Source organism: Myotis lucifugus, unplaced genomic scaffold (assembly GCF_000147115.1).
Source record: "Myotis lucifugus unplaced genomic scaffold, Myoluc2.0 scaffold_1891, whole genome shotgun sequence".
Taxonomy (NCBI): Eukaryota; Metazoa; Chordata; class Mammalia; order Chiroptera; family Vespertilionidae; genus Myotis; species Myotis lucifugus.
The window spans coordinates 15,463-35,990 of NW_005872939.1; the positions used below are offsets into that span (position 1 = coordinate 15,463).

The window sequence follows — 20,528 nt, forward strand, 5'->3', positions numbered from 1 at the left end:
GGCCATGGTCGCCGCCCAGAGGGGGCCTCCCAGGGTGCTCCTGGCTGAAACAGGCGGAGGCCCCGAATGGCACAGCGAGGCCCACGGAAACCTCCCAACAGCGCCAAGTTCTCTTTTGGTTTTGAGCAATTCCTAGGAAGTCAAAGCCAAACCAAACCCCCAAACCATAAAATAGGCCAAGTCACTAATGCAAGGCAGCACTGAGCGCTCTGATGTGCCCCTTCCATGTTGGAAGGACAGGCCGACAGAAAAACATGACCCGGGGGAGGGAAATAATTCTGCTTCTGTCTTGTGGTTGGTCAGCGAACCACCACCGTTCCCAGGAAAACGCTCTGTCCTGGGTGGGATGCTGGCCCCGCGGGCAGGGGTGGCTGGTTGGTGCAGGGAGGAGAGGAGAACAAGTCTTACTGGCCGAGGGTGATACGAAAGGTCAGACAGATCCAGCGCCTGATCCTGGCTCTGGCCATTCCCATTGCCTCTCTGACCTCAGTGTGCTCATCTGTAAAATGGAAATAACTAGGCCATCTCAGGGGGTTGTGCTAGATCAGGTGAGGAAGTGGCAGTAAGGATGCTATCATACGCAGGCTGCTCGGTGAACAGTCCGTTAACACTCTGGCTTTCCGTACTGTAGCAAGTACGGCATGTGGTGATTTCCAGGGATGGCCCTCGAGTCAGCGAGATGATTGTGTTAAATAACGAGGCCAGGGCCCTCTCGATCCTCTTTAACTTCAAAAGGAATGCCCCAGATAGTTCGCACTGCTCTCTCTTTACAGCCGAAAATCTTATTCTATTGGGGCAAGAGCACTTCACATGAGATCTACCCTCTTAACCAATTTTCAAGTGCACAGCCCTGTGTTGTTGGCTGTTGTACTGAAACTCTCTAAGCTTATTCATCTTGCTGCCTGAAGCGCTAGGCCTGTTGGTCAGTAACTCCCGTTGTCCCCTCCCTCAGCCCCCACCCACATTCCACTCTCACATTCTATGAATCTGACTCTTTTAGAAACCACAGACAAGCAGAGTCCCACAGCATTTGTGTTTCTGTGACTGGCTCATTTCACTCAGCATAATGTCCTCAGGAGCCACCCATGTTGTCACATGTGGCAGGATTCCCTTCTCTTTAAAAAAAGAATTATTGTTATTATTTCATCCTCATCCAAGGATATGGTTCCATTGATTTTAGAGAGAGAAAGGGAGAAGGGAGAGGGAGAGAGAAACACTGATGTGAGAGATAAACATCGATTGGATCAGCTGCTTCCCATAGGTGCCTCGACCAGGGATCATGGAACCGGAAGTCTGGGTATGTGCCCTGACCAGGGATCGAACCCGAGACCTTTCGGTGTACAGGACGATGCTTCAAGCAACTGAACCACCCGGCCAGGGGAGAATTTCCTTCATTTTAAAGGCTGAGCAGTATGTGAGTGCACGCACACAGCACGTTTAGGTTGCTCCCACATCCTGGCTGTAGGGGACAATGCTACAATGAGCTCACCGAGAGCCACAGGCAGTGGGCACGGCCGAGCCAGAATCAGGACCCGGATCTGTCGGACCTTTTAGCATCGCCCTCAGCAAACAGTTTCTCCTCGAGACCCTGATTTCAGTTCTTTTGGATAAACAGCCAGAAGTGGGATTGCTGGGCTGTAGGGGAGTCTACTTTTAACTTTCGGAGGCACCTCCGTACTGTTATTCATAGCAGCTGTACCACGGTGCGTTCCCGCCAACAGTGTGAGCAAGGGCTCCAGTCTCCCCCTGTGCTCACCAACACTTTAGAGACAGCCATTCTAACAGGTGTGAGGTCACAAGTCATTGTGCTAGTGATTCACACTTTCCGGACGACCGGTGGCACGGAGCTTTCTCATGTTCAGGTGTGGGGACCTGCTGGCCACTTGTATACCTTCTCAGTGAGAATGTCTATTTGATTCTTTAGTCCATTTTTTAAAAATATATTTTATTGATTTTTTACAGAGAAGAAGGGAGAGAGATAGAGAGTTAGAAACATCGATGAGAGAGAAACATCGATCAGCTGCCTCCTGCACATCTCCTACTGGGGATGTGCCCGCAACCCAGGTACGTGCCCCTGACCGGAATCGAACCTGGGACCTTTCAGTCCGCAGGCCGACGCTCTATCCACTGAGCCAAACCGGTTTCGGCCTTTAGTCCATTTTTTAATCCAGTGGTTAGTGTTTGTGCTGTTGAGATGTAGGAGGAGTTCCTTAGACATCTTAGAGATGAACGCCTTATCAGATGTAGAATGGCTCTCTCCCATTCCACAGGCTGCCCTGTCACTGCTGATGACTTCCTTTGCGGTACAGAGCCTTAGTTTGATGGAGTCCCACTTGTTTATTTTTATTTTTGTTGCCTGTACTGCTGTTATCACATCCACAAAATCACCGCCAAGAGCCCAGAAGTAAATCCACGCATATGCTCAACGGATCGTTAACAAAGGCGCCAGGAAGACATATGGGCGAGGCCAGTCTCTGCAACAAATGGTGCGGGAACTGGACGTCCACACAGAGAAGAGTAAAACTGGGCCCCCGTTTTATACCACACACACAAAGCCACCTCAACGTGGACGACAGACTTAAACATGAGACCCGGGACCGTCAAATCCCCAGGAGAAAACACCGCTCCTACTCGCTGCCCTAGAGCAGGACCAGGCGCTAGAGCCACGGCAACAGCAGGGTGCTGGATTCGAAAACTTTTGTTCCTATGGTTTCATTTTTATTTCTTCCTACTTTTACGGCTCATGACACCAGTTTTCTCTTACGGTCCTAACATAAAATATCCTCTAAAAGATATATTTTGCAAGAAGTTAAAAAAGTGAGTTCACGTAAAGAAAAATAATAAGATAGGTGGTAGCATATGGTAAAAATCTTGAAAGGAGGTCTCAAGTGACCGGAGTCTGATAAACACTATTCTATTGGCTATAGTTTACTTTAAAATACGATGACAGCCTGGCCGGTGTGGTCAGTATTGAGCATCGACCTATGAATCAGGAGAGGTCACTGCTTGATTCCCGGTCAGGACACATGCCCAGGTTGTGGGCTCAATCCCCAGTGTGGGGTGTGCAGGAGGCAGCTGCCAATCAATGATTCTCTCTCATACTGATGTTTCTCTCTCTCTCTCCCTCTCTCCCTTCCCCTCTCTGAAATTAGAAAAAAAAAATCATCAAAATACTAAGGCATGGGCATACAATCGTGTGTGTGTGTGTGTGTGTGTGTGTGTGTGAGCTTTAAGCTGCGCCCTAGTGATGGCTAGTTAATGCTGCAGTCCCCTCATTGGGAATGAGCACGTTAGCAAGTAAGACTCCCACCACAAGTCCTCACTTCGGAAAAGGCTCCTGCAGAGCCTTCCTTCACCAGCAGCACAGCTGTTAGAAGTCATTTTCTTCGCTGGCAAAAGGAGGGGTGTCCTGGAACTATTCTCAGATGCTCTGGCCCTGGCATGGCCAGAACGTGGCGAGCCCAGCAGCGCACGCCCCGCAGGCTGCTGCCCCGGGTCTAGGACCCCGAATCCTCCGAGTTCTGCCTCTGCTTGAGGTCTCCCTGTCGGACCTCGGTCAGGATTCCCCGATCCTGCCACAAGCGTATCACTGTCGCCAGGAAACGTCCATGCGAAGCCGTGTCAGACAGGCAGCGGGTAGGTCGCGCTTACAGAACTGCCGGAGGGGCTGTTCAGGTTGCTGCTGGAGGGTAAATGCTTGCAGGTGAGGCAGGATCTGGCCGAGTCTTGTTCTCATGGCTTTTTGATGAACAGAGGTTCTTAAATTTAATGGAGTCAAAGAAGTCAATCATTTTGCGGTGGGTGCTTTTTGTGTCTTTAGAAATCCTTCTGTACCTAGAGATTATGAGGCCATCTCCCTACTTTAATCCTTCAGAACCTTTTCTGGCACTGCCTCTCACAGGCAGGTCTTTCATTTCCTTGGAATTACATGTGTGGGGTGAGGGAGAGGTTAGTTCTTTGTTTTGTTTTTTCTCGTGTGGAGGCCCATTTACTAAGACGCCTGACCTCTCCTCAGTGACTGCAAGGCTGCCTTGGTCAGTATCAAAGTGTCCAAACACACATGGGTCTCCCTCTGGGTCCTCCTTTTTTTTAAAAGAAAACAACAGATTATTATTATTATTATTTTTATTTTTAGAGAGGGAGGGAGAGATAGAAACATAAACGATGAGAGAATCATGGATCGGAGGCCACCCGCATGCCCCATCCCTCCTGGTTCATAGGTGGATGCCCAACCACTGAGCCACACCAGCTGAGCTGGGTTTTCCATTTTGCTCCATTGGTTTACCTTTCCGTGTGCCCACACCACGCTGTTAATTACCGTGACTTCCTAATGGGTCTGGTGGAGCAGAGAGTTTCTTCCACTGTGACTACACCCGGCAGCTGGCTCTTGGGACATCTACGGCCCTCATCCACCTTGACCTACCGGAGCCCGCCCACTTCTAGTCAATGAAGGCAACGGTGACAGATGGAGTTGGCTTCAGTCAGCCGACAGCAATGGCATTAACAGATACCAAATGCTATGGGAAAGCTAATGCAGACTTCGCAGACCTTGTGACAAAAGGGACAGTTTCACCTCCTTCCAGGAGGGCAGTTCCCTTGCAGCCAAGCCCAGGGAATTTGGCCAAAACCAAAATCCCAAAATATCGGCCCTGCCTCTTCCATGGCATCAACAGCCGGGGGCGGTAACTTCCACGTGGCTCCCAGAACAGCAGTTTCTGCCCTGCGGTGGGTCCCGGCGAATTCCTGATCTCGGTCGGGCCCCAGGGCCCCAGCATCAGTCCGACGCAGGCAGCTGCTGCTATCCCTCATGCTCCCGGATTCTACACTTCCTTTCCCAAATCAAATGTCCGGAGCTCCTGACGCCCTGGGTGAGGGAACCAGGACTCCGGAGAGAAGCTGGGTGGGCTGGGGGAGCAGCAGGAGAGTGCACGCTGGGCTCGGAGACCAGTTTCGGGGGAGGGTACCAGCTGGAGCTTCCCAGCTGGTCAAGGTGACCCCAGGGTCCAAAGAAGAAAAGAGGGGAACTTGCCTCTGAGAGCTGGGAGGAGTGTCCTTGCACCCGAGTGACTGTCCCTGTCCCTCTCCCCCACCCCCACCCCCTTCCCAAGGAGAGTGGAGTTGGAGCGTATCGGCCTCTATGAAGGCCTCTATAAAATACATGGTTAAATATTTTGGCCTCTTGAATTTTCACTTTCTAGAGAGGCCGAGAGTGGTATGCGAGTGCTAAGGCCTAAAAGGCCCGATTCATCGCCCAAACCGCCAATACTGTGACTGTGAGCAACTCTGCTGGGCCTCCGTGTCCTCATCTACGCGATGGAACAATAAAACCTACCTGTCCAGGTTCCGGAGAGATGAAACGAGGCCGTGCTGGCAAAGAGCAGATGGGAAATCGAGAGTGATTGTCTACCCTCCCTCGACGCCTCTGGCCACGAGAGGGGATCGATCCCCTCCCTGCCCCCCTTCACATTTAAAAAATTTTTATTATTATTTATTTAAAAAAATTTTTTTGGTAAGGAATTATAAATTTATTAGGTCATCTGGGAAACCAGATGGGCTGAGCCCCAATTTAAGTATAATTTATGTACCATAAAAACTACCCGCTATAAGCACACTAAATTCAGTGATATTTAGTAAATTACAGAGTTGTGCAACCATCACCACAGTCTAGTTTCAGGACCTTCCATCACCTCAAAAACTCCCCCCAACCTCATTCACAACGGGTCTCCACTTCCACCGCCCAGCCCAGGAAACCACCGATCGCTCTCTCTCGTCTCGCCCATTTTGCCTTCGCTGCACATTTCTCACGAATGAAGTCATACACTTTGCACTCTTCTGCAGCTGGCTTTTCCCACTGAGCGTCATGTTTTTTGAGACTCACCCACGTTGCAACATTTTATCAGTATTTCACTGCGTTTTATCTAGTCGCCTAATGATGGGCATTTGGATTGCATCCAGTTGCGGGTTATCAGGAATTAATACTGCTGGGAACATCTGCATCCAAGTCTCTGTGGGGATATAAGTTTTTCATTCTCTGGAGGATACACCTAGGAGGGGTCATGTGATAAATGTCCTTCTGAAGAAACTGACAAGCTGTTTTTCAAAGCGGCTTCCCACCGAGTTTCCAGCAGAACGAAGGCTCCAGTTTCTGCGCCTCAGTCACTCCCGGTCTTGTCTGTCTTGCTGATTACGGCCCGTCTAGTGGCTGTGCAGGTATCTCCCATGGTTTTATTTTGCGCTGCCTGAATGACTAATGATGAGGAAAGCCTTTTCTCGTGCTTATTAACCACTGGATAGCTTCCTTCTATTCAAGTCTTTTGTCCGTTTATAAGCTGGGTTGTCTTTTTATTACGGAGTTGCAAGAGTTCGTTATATCGTCTCAATACAAGTCCCTTATCAGGTAATAGCATTTGTAAACATTTTCTCCTAACTTGTGGCACATCTTTCCATTTGCTTCATGGTATCGAAGTACAGAAGTTTGCAAGTTTATCCATTTTTGTCTTTTGGTGTCACATCTAAGAACTCTTCGCCTAAACTAAGGTCACGAAGGTTTCCTTCCAGAAGTTTTATAGTTTTAGCTCTTAGGTGATCCACTGTGAGTTGATGCTGTCTGCATGATGTGAGGTAAGGGTCCAACTTCCTGCTTTTTTGCATATGGATATCACATTATCCCACATTGTTAAGAAGATTATTCTTTCCTATTGAATTTCCTGGTACCTTTGCTGCAAACCAGTTGCCTATAAATTTGTAAGAATTTAGACTCTCAATTCTGTTCCACTGACTGTATGCCGATCCTTCTGACAGCACCACACTGTCTTGATTACTGCAGCTTTGTAGGATGTTTAGGCCTCCAATTTCGTTCTTAGTTTTTTTTAAAAAAAATATATTTTTATTGATTTCAGAGAGGAAGGGAGAGGGAGAGATAGAAACATCAATGATGAGAGAGAATCATTGATGGGCTGGCTCCTGCACGCCCCACACTGGGGGTCGAGCCTGCAACCTGGGCATGTGCCCTGACCGGGAATCGAACTGTGACCTCCTGGTTCATAGGTCGACGCTCAACCACTGAGCCACGCCAGCTGGGCTTGTTCTTTTTCAAAATTGTTTTTGTTATTTTGGATCCCTTGCATTTCCTCATACACTTTAGGATCAATTTGTTAATTTCTACAAAAAACATCTACTAGGATTTTTTACAGAGATTGTATTGACTCTGTAGAGCAATGGGGGAGAATTGCCATTTTAACACTACTGAGACTTCTATTCCATAATGTGGCACGTCTCTCCATTCATTCAGAGCTTCTTCTGCTCAGCAATGTTCTATAATTTCAGTGCACAAACCTCGTACTTCTTCTGTTAATTTTTTCCTAAGTAGCTTATTCTTTTCGATGTTACTGTGAGTAGAATTATTTTCTTTTTAAAAAAATATGTTTTTATTGATTTCAGAGAGAGGAAGGGAGAGGGAGAAAGGGATAGAAACATCCATGATGAGAGAGAATCAATGATTAGCTGCCTCCTGCACACCCCCTACTGGGAATCAAGCCTACAACCTGGGCATGTGCTCTGAAAATATGGACAAACCTTCATCCTTGTTGCCTCTGAGTTGAAAGATCACAGATGGTTGTTTTTTTCTAATTTCTTTACATTCCTTTCAACTGTACAGATTTTCACAATGAGCATCTTAGAGCCAGGAAAGGAAAAGAAAAAAACCTGCCCGCAGGGCAGACGCGAGCAGGGGAAGGTGGCAGCTCTCGGGCTTACCTTGCAGTATTCATCGATGGGTATCAGGCGTTTGACGGCCACGTCCCGGATGTGGCTTCGTCGGAAGAGGATTTTGCCTGCAGAGAATGAGAGCACACATGGCATTGGCAGGGAGCGGCGACCAGCTCGCGGCAAACTGGAGGGTGTGAGGTGCATGCCTCTGGTAGGCCAGAGTGGTACCCAAACCCCTGGCTGTCATCACTGTCCCCTGGGGCCTGATGACCCCAGGCGTGGTCCCCCAAAGCCCGGCTCACAGTTCTAGTGCAAAGGCTGGGGAGGGGGGCCCGGTGGAATCTTCCGATGAGTTAAAGGAGGCGGGGACCAATCCGTGGAAGGAAGGCGCTCCTGCCCAGTGGAGAAGGAAGGTAGACCGGAGGGCCTGAGGTCCTCTGTCCAGCGCTGAGATTCTCAGGCTGCCTGGGCAGTGCAGCGAACCGCAGCTAAGCCCTAACCCAGTGGTCGGCAAACTGCGGCTCACGAGCCACGTGTGGCTCTTTGGCCCCTTGAATGTGGCCACGAAGTTTCAATCGCACTGTATGTGCGCGCCCGCATGTGGTATTTTGTCGAAGAGCCACACTCAAGGGGCCGCAGTTTGCCGACCACTGCCCTAACCCAACAGCTCAGGCTCCCTTCCTCCTCCTGCTCCTCCACCTGCTTTCTGCTCTCGTCTACGTGCCCAGCATGCCACGCTGTCTCATGATTCTGCCCCTTCCCTCTGCCTGGAAATTCCAACCTCACCCACCATCCCCGGGGGGAAACTGGGGCCACTTCACTGGGTTGAGAGCTCCTGTCATTTCTGACGGCACACATCAGGCTATTGATTTACGTCTTCTTCCCTAGCAGGTGTGGGCTCTGCACCAACAGGGACCGACTTTGTGTCCTCACCGTGGGGCTGCCAGCTAAGGACAGAGGCGCAGGCTCCGCCGTGTCCCCGGGAGGGGGTGTGTGACACAACGACAGCGGCCTCACTCCTCTCCCTGTGCAGCGGCCGTGGGACGGGAGTCTCTGGGCACATGTCAGGTGTGCGGCCAGCGAGGGAGACGGGGAGCCTCGTGCCAATCGTGCTGCCCTGGGAAATGGGCAGCCGCATTGCTTCACGGTGACAACCTCCGTTACAGCCCAGCGCAGGGCTTAGCGCCGTGATGGCGAACCTATGACACTCGTGTCAGAGGTGACACTCGAATTCATGTTTTTGGTTGATTTTTCTTTGTTAAATGGCATTTAAATATATAAAATAAATATCAAAAATATAAGTTCTTGGAAAATTCTGTTTCTTTGTTACTAATGTTGTGGCCCCACCCCATAACAAACAGAATTTCCGGAGGATGAGGCCCAGAAATCAGGATTTTAAAAAGATTCCCGGGTGATTCTAATGTGCAGCCAAGGTTGAGAGCCACTGTTTTAGATGATACTGCATTATACTCTGCACCTAGCCATTTCTTTTCTTCTGTTTTCTTGTTTTGTTTTTTTCTGTTAATCCTACCTAAGGATATTTTTCCATTGATTTTTAAAGAGAGTGGAAGGGAGGGGGAGAGACACAGAGAGAGAAACATTGATCTGAGAAGAGACCCATGGATTGGTTGCCTCCCACATGAGCCCTGACCAGGGCCAGGGATGGAGCCTGCAACCTAGGTATGTGCCCTTGACTGGAATCGAACCTGGGACCGTTCAGTCCGCAGGCCGACGTGCTATCCACTGAGCCAAACTGGCTAGGGCCCCAGCTCTGTTTCTTAAGACCTGCCACCCGCCGGCTAGGTCGCCATGGATGGGCAGCAGAGCTGGAGTTCCCGCTCGGGCCAGGCGCAGGGCAGGGCCGTGACCAGCACGTCCGTGGCTGGTACCTCCCGGGTGCAAGGCTGAGGGGGCCTGACCCTTTGTCTGCATCTGATGTGACAGTGTTTCTGGGCTGAGTCACAGGGAAGAGGGCGAACGTGCACCCCTCCCTCGCTGCGGGCCACCCGCCTGGGGCGGACGGGGTGCTGGGCAGAGAACAGCCTTTTGTTTTCCGCGGTGGAGCAGGCCAGACTGTAATTTTTAATTTTCAAGCTGCGTCCTCTGCCAAGTTGGCCGGCCCAGCTCTGGCCGGGGAGGAGGACTGAACAGGGCGGCTCCCCTCCCCCTGCCTTTGTGCTCACGGGAGACTTGCTTTGTTGTGCTGACGTGGCGGGCTTGGCAGGAAAGTGACCCCTAGGAGTGGGGCCGCCTCCCCGCAGGTCCCTGCCCTCGGCCCCGGCGGGCGGGCGTCGAGGAAAAGCGAAGAGGTGGCCTGGGAAGGGAAGCCCCTGGCGTCCTGGGGCCCAGCGGGACCTCTCCAAGCTGCAGTGGGTGCCGTGAGCGGGGACATGGGGCCGAGGCCCTGAGACCAGCATTTTCATGAATTCGTGGGTGGAAGAGAATTACGTAAGCACGAAAGCTTTCAGGGCTTGGGGGAGGGTGGGCTCACGTTCCTCCCCGTCCTGGGAAGCTTTTCCAGAGCTGGTTTTGCCTTTCATCCGACAGTAAGACTTATAACTCAGTGCTTTGGAGAGAAACCTACATTTATTTTTTTGTTGTTGTTAATCCTCACCCGAGGATATTTTTCCATTGATATTTAGAGAGAGTGGAAGGGAGGGGGAGAGACAGAGAGAGGGAAACATCAGTGTGAGAGACAGATCGACTGGCTGCCTCCTGCACGTGCTGGACCAGGGCCGGGGACCGAGCCTGCAACCAAGACACGTGCCCTTGACCAGAATGGAACCTGGGATCCTTCAGTCCACAGGCCAACGCTCTCTCCACTGAGCCACACTGGCTGGGGCGAGAAAAACCTACATTCAGAGCCCAGTTCAATTTGAGTGTTCAGGCTGAGCATTTAAGAGGAACGCCTCCAAGATAAGAAATACCAAGAAATTCCGAAGGAGTGTCAGGGGGCCCTGTTTCTGCCTTTACTGGGAGCCTACGGTGTCCGGGAGAGAAGCTGTGAGGCAGGGGGCACGCCCCGTTTTATGGATGGGGACCCCGAGGCCCAGCGGGGACCGGGGTGGGAGTCGTCCGCCTGTCACAGGGCTGGAGCCCGGACTCTTGGCTGCTGCAGCTGGCACTCCGGGTTCCTCCAATAGGAAAGAAAATTCCAGTGTGATTGCACACTCTCCCCATGGAGGCACATGATCCTCCCAGTGGACGGGGTCTGGCAAACGCCTCTGCCCAGCCTCTAAGCCCACTCGACATGACGGCATCTGGGAGAACCCACTCCTGTGCCTACGGCAAGGACCCTGGAGGGGGGGGAGGGGAGCCTGGGCACCTGGGTGACCTGGGAGTTTACCCCACTGAGGGGCCTGCTCCCCCTTCTGCAACATGAGGAGGATCGGAAGGGTCCCTTTCAGCTCGAAGTACGTGTGATTTCGGGTGGTGTCAACTCGCTGAAAGGTCTGTACATAAAAATGACGGTGAGTGCCGATTGCTGCCAGGTCTGTGCCAGGCTCGCCCTCACCCTCGTAACAACTGTTACTGAGGTGCCATGATTATCTCCATGTGCAAAGGAAGAAATGGAACTTGGTGTGCGGAGGTAGTTCACCCGAGATAACAGAGGGGCAGAGCCTCGGTGTGTGCAGCTGATAACGGGCACGCAGTGCCCACCCTGCCAGGTTGCTCTGAGGACGAAATGAAGTAATGAATGTAAAGTGCTTAGCCCAGCGCCTGGCACAGCAGGCATCCAACCAGGGGTAGCTACTGAGACAATAACACTGGCTTGGGTGTAACCTACTTTCTTTTCTTTTGTTAATCCTCACCCAAGGACATTTCCCATTGATTTTTAGAGAGAGTGGAAGAGAGAAGGAAAGACAGAGAGAAACATCCATGTGAGAGAGACACATCGATTGGTTGCCTCCTGCACGTGTCCCGACCAGAGCCAGGGAGGAGCCTGCAACCGAGGTATGTGCCCCTGTCTGGAATCGAACCCAGGACCCTTCTCCTTTGGTAAGAAATTTTTTAGGAGGAAAGGGACATGAATGCCTTTATTACATTAACTCCTCCCCAGTGCTTGGATTGGTGCCCGGCACTCAGAAAGTCCGTGGTAGGTAGGCAAGTGGAATTTCTATAATGCTCCCCTCCTCCCAACATGGCCCACCCTGACCCCTGAGCCTGTGACTATGATGGGATCTCTACAGGCCACCGTTTCTTTACAAGATTACCCTGCATCAGTCAGGTGGGGACGACGCAATCACATGCGTCCCTCAAAGCAGGCAGCTCCCTCTGCGGGGGGGAGGGGGGGGCGGGGTTGGGGCAGCCGGGGCAGTCGGAGACATTTAAAGCCAAGAGAGACTCGATGCCTCACTGCCGGCCTGAGGATGGAGGGGCCACAGAGCGGGGATGCAGGCAGCCTGGCTGACACGAGCAAGGACACCGGCACCTCAGTCCTGGAGCGGCAGGAACTGAATTCTGCCCCCGATCCTCCAGATAAGACCTGGGCCCGGACAAGACCTTGATTTTGCCTTGTGAGACCCTAAAACAGAGTACCCAGTGGAGGCCTCTGCAACTTCCGACCGAAAGAACTGTGAGATAATGAGTGGGTGCCATTTTAAGCTGCTAAATTGGTGGCAATTTGTTAAGAAACAACAGAAAAATGATACAGTAGCCATAAGAGAGGCCACTCGTTTTAAAACTTCACGCGCTTAATGATTCCCATTTTAGAGGTAGGAGAAACTGAGGCTCCCAGAGGTGAAGTGTCTGGTCACTGGGACAGTGCCCCAAGGAGGACGCGCCGAGATCCGGGAGCAATGCTGGCCCCGCGGGCCCCGTCTCAGGGTTTGCGTCTCACCTACCTGGCAGGAAGGGGATGATCCGCTGTTTGGGGTCCTTCTGTCCTCCTTCCATGGGAAATTTGTCCAACATCTGCATCTGTCAAGGGAGAAAAACACCAAAATATATGATGTGTGCACCTCTGATGGAATTATCTGGCACATGAGACTGGACATCCTAAAGGAATGAATTATTTGACATCCTAAAGCTCACTCTGTTCATCTTTTCAGAAGCCACACTAACGGGGTAAGTCTGTGTCAAGGGGACCAAGGGTTTCCACGAAGCCATTCCTCACGCCCACAGCTGCCCGACCTGTGAAGGCTCAGAGCTGGGCGTGGCCACTCTAGGTTCTCCCAGGGGTCTCGGCCACAGCACCTGAAATGTGATAACACCCCTGGCGCCACCAGAAGTCCATGGACGGTGGGCCAACCTGTGCCCTAAGAATTGCTGGGTGGTGTTAAGGACCAAGCCACTGAGACCCAATCATGACACCCCCCCGCCCCACTGAGAGTTCCCCAGGTTGGCTCTACAGACAGCTCTGTGCCCGGCGCTGCTGGCCCGGGGCGTATAGCAATTAAAGAGGCGGCTGAAGAGGAAACGGGCCATTACAGGGTGGTGTCGAAAGCACGGCGAGAGGAAGGCGTGGGCTGCCGTGGACAGAGGAGGAACGGAAACAGAGGTCCCGAAACAAAAACCTCTCAGAGCGCAAGAGCCGCCCCTCTGACCTTTGAAGGAATGAATGGGAAAGATCTGATCTGATCTACAAAATCGCAGAGATCGCTGCTCGGGGTCCCGGGGAAGTGACACCAACTTGCAGGGTGACTTCTAGGTTAAAGCCGGGCTGTGGGGTCATTAGCGCTGCCATCAGATATCTGGTCCTCCTTCTCCTGAGCACCTGGCGGATGTGAACGTCCCCACCCCCTTGAAGTGGGATGTCGTCAAGTAAATGTGAGCAGCCGAGACAGGTGTCACTCGGGGCGGAAGAGCCGTGAATGGTGCGTGATTCACCACTGTCCACTTCCTTCTGCCCTGGCGACTGGCCACACTGCAGACAGTGGCTTCTCTGCCTGTGCGGGTCCTGGAGAGTCCCAACAACCTTTGATGGACATGTAGCCCGAGTGAGAAATAAACATTTTTTACTGTTATTGCACAGTGAGGCTGTTTATCATAGCAGCATATCCTAACCCGACCTGACTTTTCAACACCAGCACATACTGGGCACTCAATAAAAACCGACTAAAGCAATGAATGCAACTGAGTAAAATTGGGGGGTGGGGGGGCAGCGTTAGGAGATGTTTGCCAAGTACCCCTGATTAATAACATTTGTATTACTAATCCTATATAATAAAAGGGTAATATGCAAATTGACCCTAACAGCGGAACGACCAGTCGCTATGGCGTACTGACCACCAGGGGGCAGACGCTCAATGCAGGAGCTGACTCCTGGTGGTCAGTGCACTTCCACAGCGGGAGTACTGCTCAGCCAGAAGCTGGCTCCTGGCTGGCCAGCACAGCAGTGGTGGCAGTGCTAAGGATGTCTGACTAACAGCTTAGGCCCGCTCCCCCTGGGCTGCCAGAGTAATGTCTGACTGCCAGCTTAGGTCTGATCCCCAGGGGAGCATTCCCCTCCCCCACCCCTAATGCACAAATTTTCATGCACCAGGCCTCTAGTCTTGAATAATAATGAACAATCCCTACTGACATCTGACTGGCAGCTGACTGTTAACAAGCCTTCTCCTACAGGTGGCTCTCTCTGACCTTCATAACCCTGTGAAATAAATGTATGATCCCCGTGTCACAGATGGGGAGACTGGGGAGCAGAGAGGGACAGTGAACTGCCTCAGGTCACATGGCCCAGTGGGAATCTAGCCAGTTCAAGTACCTTGATCTAAATGCCCTTCTCTTTCCCCAGGACCACGCTCTTAAACAGTTCTGGAGTCACGTGAACATGAAAAATTGGCTTGAAATAAGGAACGTTCGCTATTCCACGCACAGGTGAGCAGCAGGGTGATAAAACGGTCTCTGCTGGAGTGTTTGAAGGGTTTGTCTAACACTATCTTCTTTTCCCGTCTTAATTTTACTGAAGACGATGTTTGCCAACATGGAGCACCATGAAAGCGAACTTTTACTCTCAGGCCTTGTCCTGACTTGCTTTTCCCCACAGAAGTGTGGCCCGAAGGGCAGAAGTGTTACTGGTTAATTTGAGGCAGCAGACCTGGGTTAATGCTGCAGCGTCTAACCACAGCGATTCTACCCCGGGAGCCGGGCGGCCCCGAGCTTCACCCGGTGCCTCCTCATGCCAGCGTGTCCTTGGCCGGATCCCATCCGCAGAGCGAGGCACACAGCCCGCTGGCAGGGTGCTGTGGCAGTGAATGCTGGGGGTGGGGGGGGGGCTCTCCGGGACATCCCAGGGGCTCAAGGAGAAATCAATCACCTTGCGCTCTGCCCATAACAAATCTATATTTTTTAATTGAATGTATTGGGCTGACATTGGTTAATAAAATGATCTCAGTTTCAGGTGGACAATTCTATAACACATCATCTGTACTGTATATTGTGCAGAATAGATTTCTTCTTCGGAAAGTTATTTGGGAACAAGTTTGAGTTGTTTGTGAGGTTGGGTGGGTTTTGTACTGTTAAGTATCCAAAACATAAAATTCATGCCCTCAACCATCTTCCGTGTTAAGTGGTGTTACGTACATTCACATTGTTATGCAGCTGTCAGCACCATCTCAGAACCTCTTCCTCACTCCAAACTGAAGCTCTCTATCCATGAAACCCAGCCCCTGGCAGCCACCCTTCCACTTCGTCTCCAGCATCTATTCTCGGTCGCGAGTGAGTGGGATCCCCCAGGGTCTGTTCTTTGTGACTTGGCGTGTCTTCAAGGTTCATCCACGTTGTATCACGTGTTGGGATGTCCTTCCCTTTTACAGCTGAATAACATTCCACGGTGAGGCGGTGTGTTATGATTGGCAGAACTCAGCTATCCAAGCCCCCTCGGTGGCCGGCGCTGGGCTGTCCCATAGAACTGTCTGTCGCGATGGACACGTCCTACCTCCGCTATCCCTGACGGTGCCACCAGTCCCCAGGGGCTACTGAGCACGTGAAACGTGGCTCCTGCCACTGAGGAACTCAACTGTTAATTTCACGTAATTGTAATGAATTTACATCTGCATTCATTTAGCCTCCTGTGGTGATCATGGTGAACACGCTGGGCGGGACTCTGACATTCATCCTCTCTTTTCGCCAGACCTGGTCTCACTTCATTTTCTTTATCATCCAACCAACGGGGCCCGCTGTTCCCAAGGACGGGCGATCAGAGGCCTGGGAGCTATTCTGCTTTTGGTCTCAGTGTGCCCAGGTTCACAGGCCACACGCTGCTTCTATCCAGGGGACTGTCACATTGGCAACCACAGGCTTTACGGCAGACCAGCCCCTCTCCGGAGACCCCAGCCCCTCCCCGGGGACCCCAGCCCCAGGCTGTCTGCAGCGGCAGGAGCAGAGGCATGCCCCGCCACGTCCGACCACAGACACTGTCCCTGTAAACCGGAAATCCCACGTGCCTCTTCCTAGACGATAAAAGGAAGCAGCGCTCAGGGTGAGGAGGACTGGAAACCTGGGAGGAAGTGAGTCAGTGTGGGGGCTGGGGGGAGGGAGGGGAGACGGAGCCACATCACACGGACACAGCCCAAGCCTCCAGCAGGAACGAGAGAACGCTCCGTCAGCAGTTTTCAAGACCCCAGCCTGTGGCGGATGGAAAGGAGACGTCTGTCCAAGGGAAACACCGTGGAGGCTGGCGTGGGGCCCGCACATGGTTCATGCCCGCGGGGGACTGGACGTGATCCCCTCGGTCTCCCAAAGCCCCGTGTCCCCGGGGGGCCAGGGCAGGCGGTGGAGAAGGCTGGGGGACCGTCACACGCAGCTGCGGGCGCTGGGGAGCCACGTGGTCCTCAGAGCAGGGCGTGGCGATGCACCTGGCCCTGCTCTACACCGTGGAGGGGTGTCTGTGGAGATTCCGTCCCCGTGAGGAGCTGCTCTGTCTAACGGTGGGCACGCACGCCCTGGTGTCCTGTGCCACACGTGCGCCCCTCCAGTCTGTCCACTTCTCTCATCCTTCCTGCCCCTCCCCAGGCCAGGTCAGCACTGTCCCAGCCCGACCCCCTCCACCACCTCCTCATCGGTCCATGGTAGGTACTTGGTAGGTATCTGTGCAAAGAAGGGATGAATCAATGAGTGAGCAAATGCATGAAAAAAGGGGGTTCGCTGATGCAGCCAGCCACTGTCTAAGAGCAGACATTACATTCCAGGGGGCAGCCACAGGACCTGGGTTGGGGCTCAGACAGAACCGCCTCTTCCTGCTTTACAAATAAGGAACCGCTAACTGTGGGAAAAGACCACGACAGCATTTTCTCAGCGACGCGTCATCACCATGGCCACAGCTCTTCACCGAGGAGGGAAAACACATTCCATGAAGCGTGTATAACACCCCAATTTCGGAAGGTAACGTCTGGCGCAAAGACTGTGTCGGAGGGTCCGGCAAAGGCAGTGTTTGGAGAAATATGGATGGTGCGCCCTGAGCAGGTGTTGGCCAGGGTCCTGCTGGGAACCTGCGTGGGGGAGTGAGAACTGTGCAGTTCTGCCAGCCCTATACCTGCCTCCAGAAGAGACGGGAGGACACACTCCCTTCCCTTTGGCTTCTGCAGTGGAGCACGGGGGCTTCTGGGCAGACAGTCCCCAAAGCTCACAAGTGCACTATGGTCGTCGAACTCGCCTGAGCGAGACAGGTCAGTCCCAGCTCAATCAAAACTGGAAACAAAGGATATTTACAGCGCAACTTGGGACAGCCTCTCCCGTCTCCACATCTGTCCCTCCTCTGGGGAGAAAGGAAGGAGCAGGTCAAAACGCCGCCTGCAGCATGGCGTGGGCTCTGTGAACCGAGGAGGCTAGGACAGCGATATTCAAGCGGCGTGCCCCAACAATTTTTAAAACGTGCGATACCTGACTGTTTAGTCAGGGACACTGACCTCTTTTCCCTTAGATTGTCCAATTAAAAAAAAAATTACAACAGCCTAGCCCATGTGGCTCAGTGGTTGAGCATCAACCTATGAACCAGGAGGTCACGGTTTCCTTCTCAGTCAGGGCACATGCCCGGGTTGTGGGCTTGATCCCCAGTGGGGGGTGTGCAGGAGGCAGCCGATCAGTAATTCTCTCTCATCATTGATATTTCTATCTCTCTCTCCCTCTCCCCTCTTCTCTGAAAACAATATATATATATATATATTTTACAAATAGAGTGTGTGCTTACACACACACACACACACACACACACACACACACACACACACAATAGCCAACACAACAATAGCCGTCTGGTATGAATGGATCAAAATTATACCTATTTTTTTTGTCTGATCGGCAAAAAATATATTTTTTGGTGTGCCTCAGAATTTTAGTAATTAGCCTACGCGTGCCAGGAGATGAAAAAGGTTGAAGAATCGCTGACCTGAGAAACGGCTCCTCCCCAAAGAAGTATCCCTCTGGGTCCCCACAGCTCGAAGTGTTCCCGCCTGCAGGACACGGCTGGCGCTTCTCCGAGGGCCCCCTGCCAGGCGCAGTGACCCAGCTGGCTCCATGCCCCCGCTGTCGGAATTCTGCAAGATGCCGAGCTGCCGTCCTGCTCCCTCACGCCTCTGCACCTCCGCACACCTGGCGTTCTCCAGGTGGAACGTCCGCCCCCACCCTGTCTGTGGGTCAGCTCCTTACTCTAGACCAGCCGTTCTCAACCTGTGGGTCGCAACCCCTTTGGGGGTCAAATGACCCTTTCACAGGGGTCACCTAAGACCGTCGGAAAACACATATATAATTACATATTGTTTTGGTGATTAATCACTATGCTTTAATTATGTTCAATTTGTAACAATGAACATACATCCTGCATATCAGATATTTACATTACGATTCATCACAGTAGCAACATTACAGCTATGAAGTAGCAACGAAAATAATTTTATGGTTGGGGGTCACCACAACATGAGGAACTGAATTAAAGGGTCATGGCATTAGGAAGGTTGAGAATCACTGGTCTAGACCAGCCGTGGGCAAACTACGGCCCGAGGGCCGGATCCAGCCCGTTTGAAATGAATAAAACTAAAAAAAAAAAAAGACCGTACCCTTTTATGTAATAATGTTTACTTTGAATTTATATTAGTTCACACAAACACTCCATCCATGCTTTTGTTCCGGCCCTCCGGTCCAGTTTAAGAACCCATTGTGGCCCTTGAGTCAAAAAGTTTGCCCACCCCTGGTCTAGACCCTGCTTAAATATCACCTCCTCCAGGAAGCAAGCCCGGCCTGAGCTCCCTGGCCAGGACAGACGTCCCTTTCTGAACCCCTTGAGTCACTCGGGCTCAGCAAATGCTTAGCTGTGCTTCCCCAGGGAAGCCCTGGCCCCAGTGGCGGCCATGACCCTCGGCCTGGGAACACAGTGAGCCAGTGGGAAAACTCAGAGGGCAGAGGTCGCCTGGCACAGGGTACAGGAGACCCTCGGACACCGAGGCCCCTTCGTGAAGGGGTCGTGTACGGCGCAGGACAGCCCTCTCTGCAGGCAGACTGCCCGCATCTTACAGGGAGTGCCACATGGGCCTTCAAAGGGCAGCTCCAGGCAGAACTCCAGGAGGCAAATCGATCTTTGAAAAGAGATTCGCAGGCAGTCCTGGACCTCAAGAACACAGCGGGTGCAGCTTCTGACTCGGCCCCACGGGGGCTTACATCCCAGCCACGCTGCTCCCCGGGCGCGTGACTGCCCTCTGAGCGTCAGCTTCCCGTCTGTGGTGCGGACACAATACTCACTTCCTGCTTGTGAGGACCAAACGAGAGGACGTAAAACGGGCACCGTGCATCTCATTTCAGTAAATGGCCATCCACACCTTTAACGACATCACTCAACCAGCCCACGTTACCTCCAGGCGTTGCCCTCAGCTCCGCGGCATCCCCATCACCCCGGTGCCCTCTGCCACACTCTGATGGACCCAGCGAGGGCAGACAGGGAGCGGCAGAGAGGCCCGCCGAGGCCACACAGCTGGCAAGACAGATGGCTGGGACCTGACACCAGGGCTTCCCATTCCATGCCCGGGGCCCGATGGTCTACATCAGGGGTCCTCAAACTACGGCCCGCGGGCCACATGCAAATACAAATATTGTATTTGTTCCCGTTTTGTTTTTTTACTTCAAAATAAGATATGTGCAGTGTGCATAGGAATGTGTTCATAGTTTCTTTTTTTAAACTATAGTCCGGCCCTCCAACGGTCTGAGGAACAGTGAACTGGCCCCCTGTTTAAAAAGTTTGAGGACCCCTGGTCTACATCCTTATGTGCATGACACGCGTGGCCAGAGGCCAACCAGTGGTGACGGCTGACTATCAGGGTCCAGATTTTCTGAGACAAGAGTCAGGCAATCCCATCAGAAAGTGAACTGTCGTAAAGGGGGCATGTTTGCCAGTGTTTGATGTTAAGGCTCTTTTCCCACAAAGGAGCCTGAGCCCAGCTCCTTTCTTACCCCGGGCGGCCCTCTCTGTAGATTGTTCCCTCTGCCTGCGTGCCCTGCCCCCACCGGAGGGGGCACTGACTGTTCTCTGTTACCCGCAGCTACCCGCCCTTCCTTGGAAGCAGTGCTCTGCTTTCTTCTGGGGAGCCTTCTCTGTCAGTTACACACTTTGGCGGATGCTGATTTCACTCGTCCCTGGGATGGCCCTGACTGGCTGGCCACTGGCCCCCGATGAATCAACGAGACTTTTGCTTAAACTATCGGGGTGCTCTCTTTTCCCTGAAGGCGCCGAACGGAACTCACGGGTACAGCTTGGACCGGTGGCCACCACGTGCCTGGACACGAAAAAAGTCAAGTGGAGAACAGCAGGTCCTGATTGACACGGTGGCCCCTAGATCCAGCCAGACCTGACGCCCACTCCCCTTGGTCTCTCAGGTGCGTTTAGCTCATCCATGTTC

The 20,528-nt window shown here is 52.4% G+C and overlaps 1 protein-coding gene across 1 annotated transcript in view; it reads right to left on the minus strand.

The window, feature by feature from the left end:
• The window catches only part of LOC102426696 (SH3 and PX domain-containing protein 2B-like), a 25,659-nt gene extending 13,014 nt beyond the window's left edge, over nt 1-12,645 (minus strand). The window contains exons 1-2 of the mRNA XM_023748834.1: nt 12,552-12,645; nt 7,756-7,832 (exon numbers count right to left, since the gene is read on the minus strand). Coding sequence (XP_023604602.1) covers nt 7,756-7,832; nt 12,552-12,627 — 153 coding nt within the window. The 5' untranslated portion in view covers nt 12,628-12,645. The remainder of the gene's footprint in view (nt 1-7,755; nt 7,833-12,551) is intronic.
• Nucleotides 12,646-20,528: the final 7,883 nt, after the last annotated feature.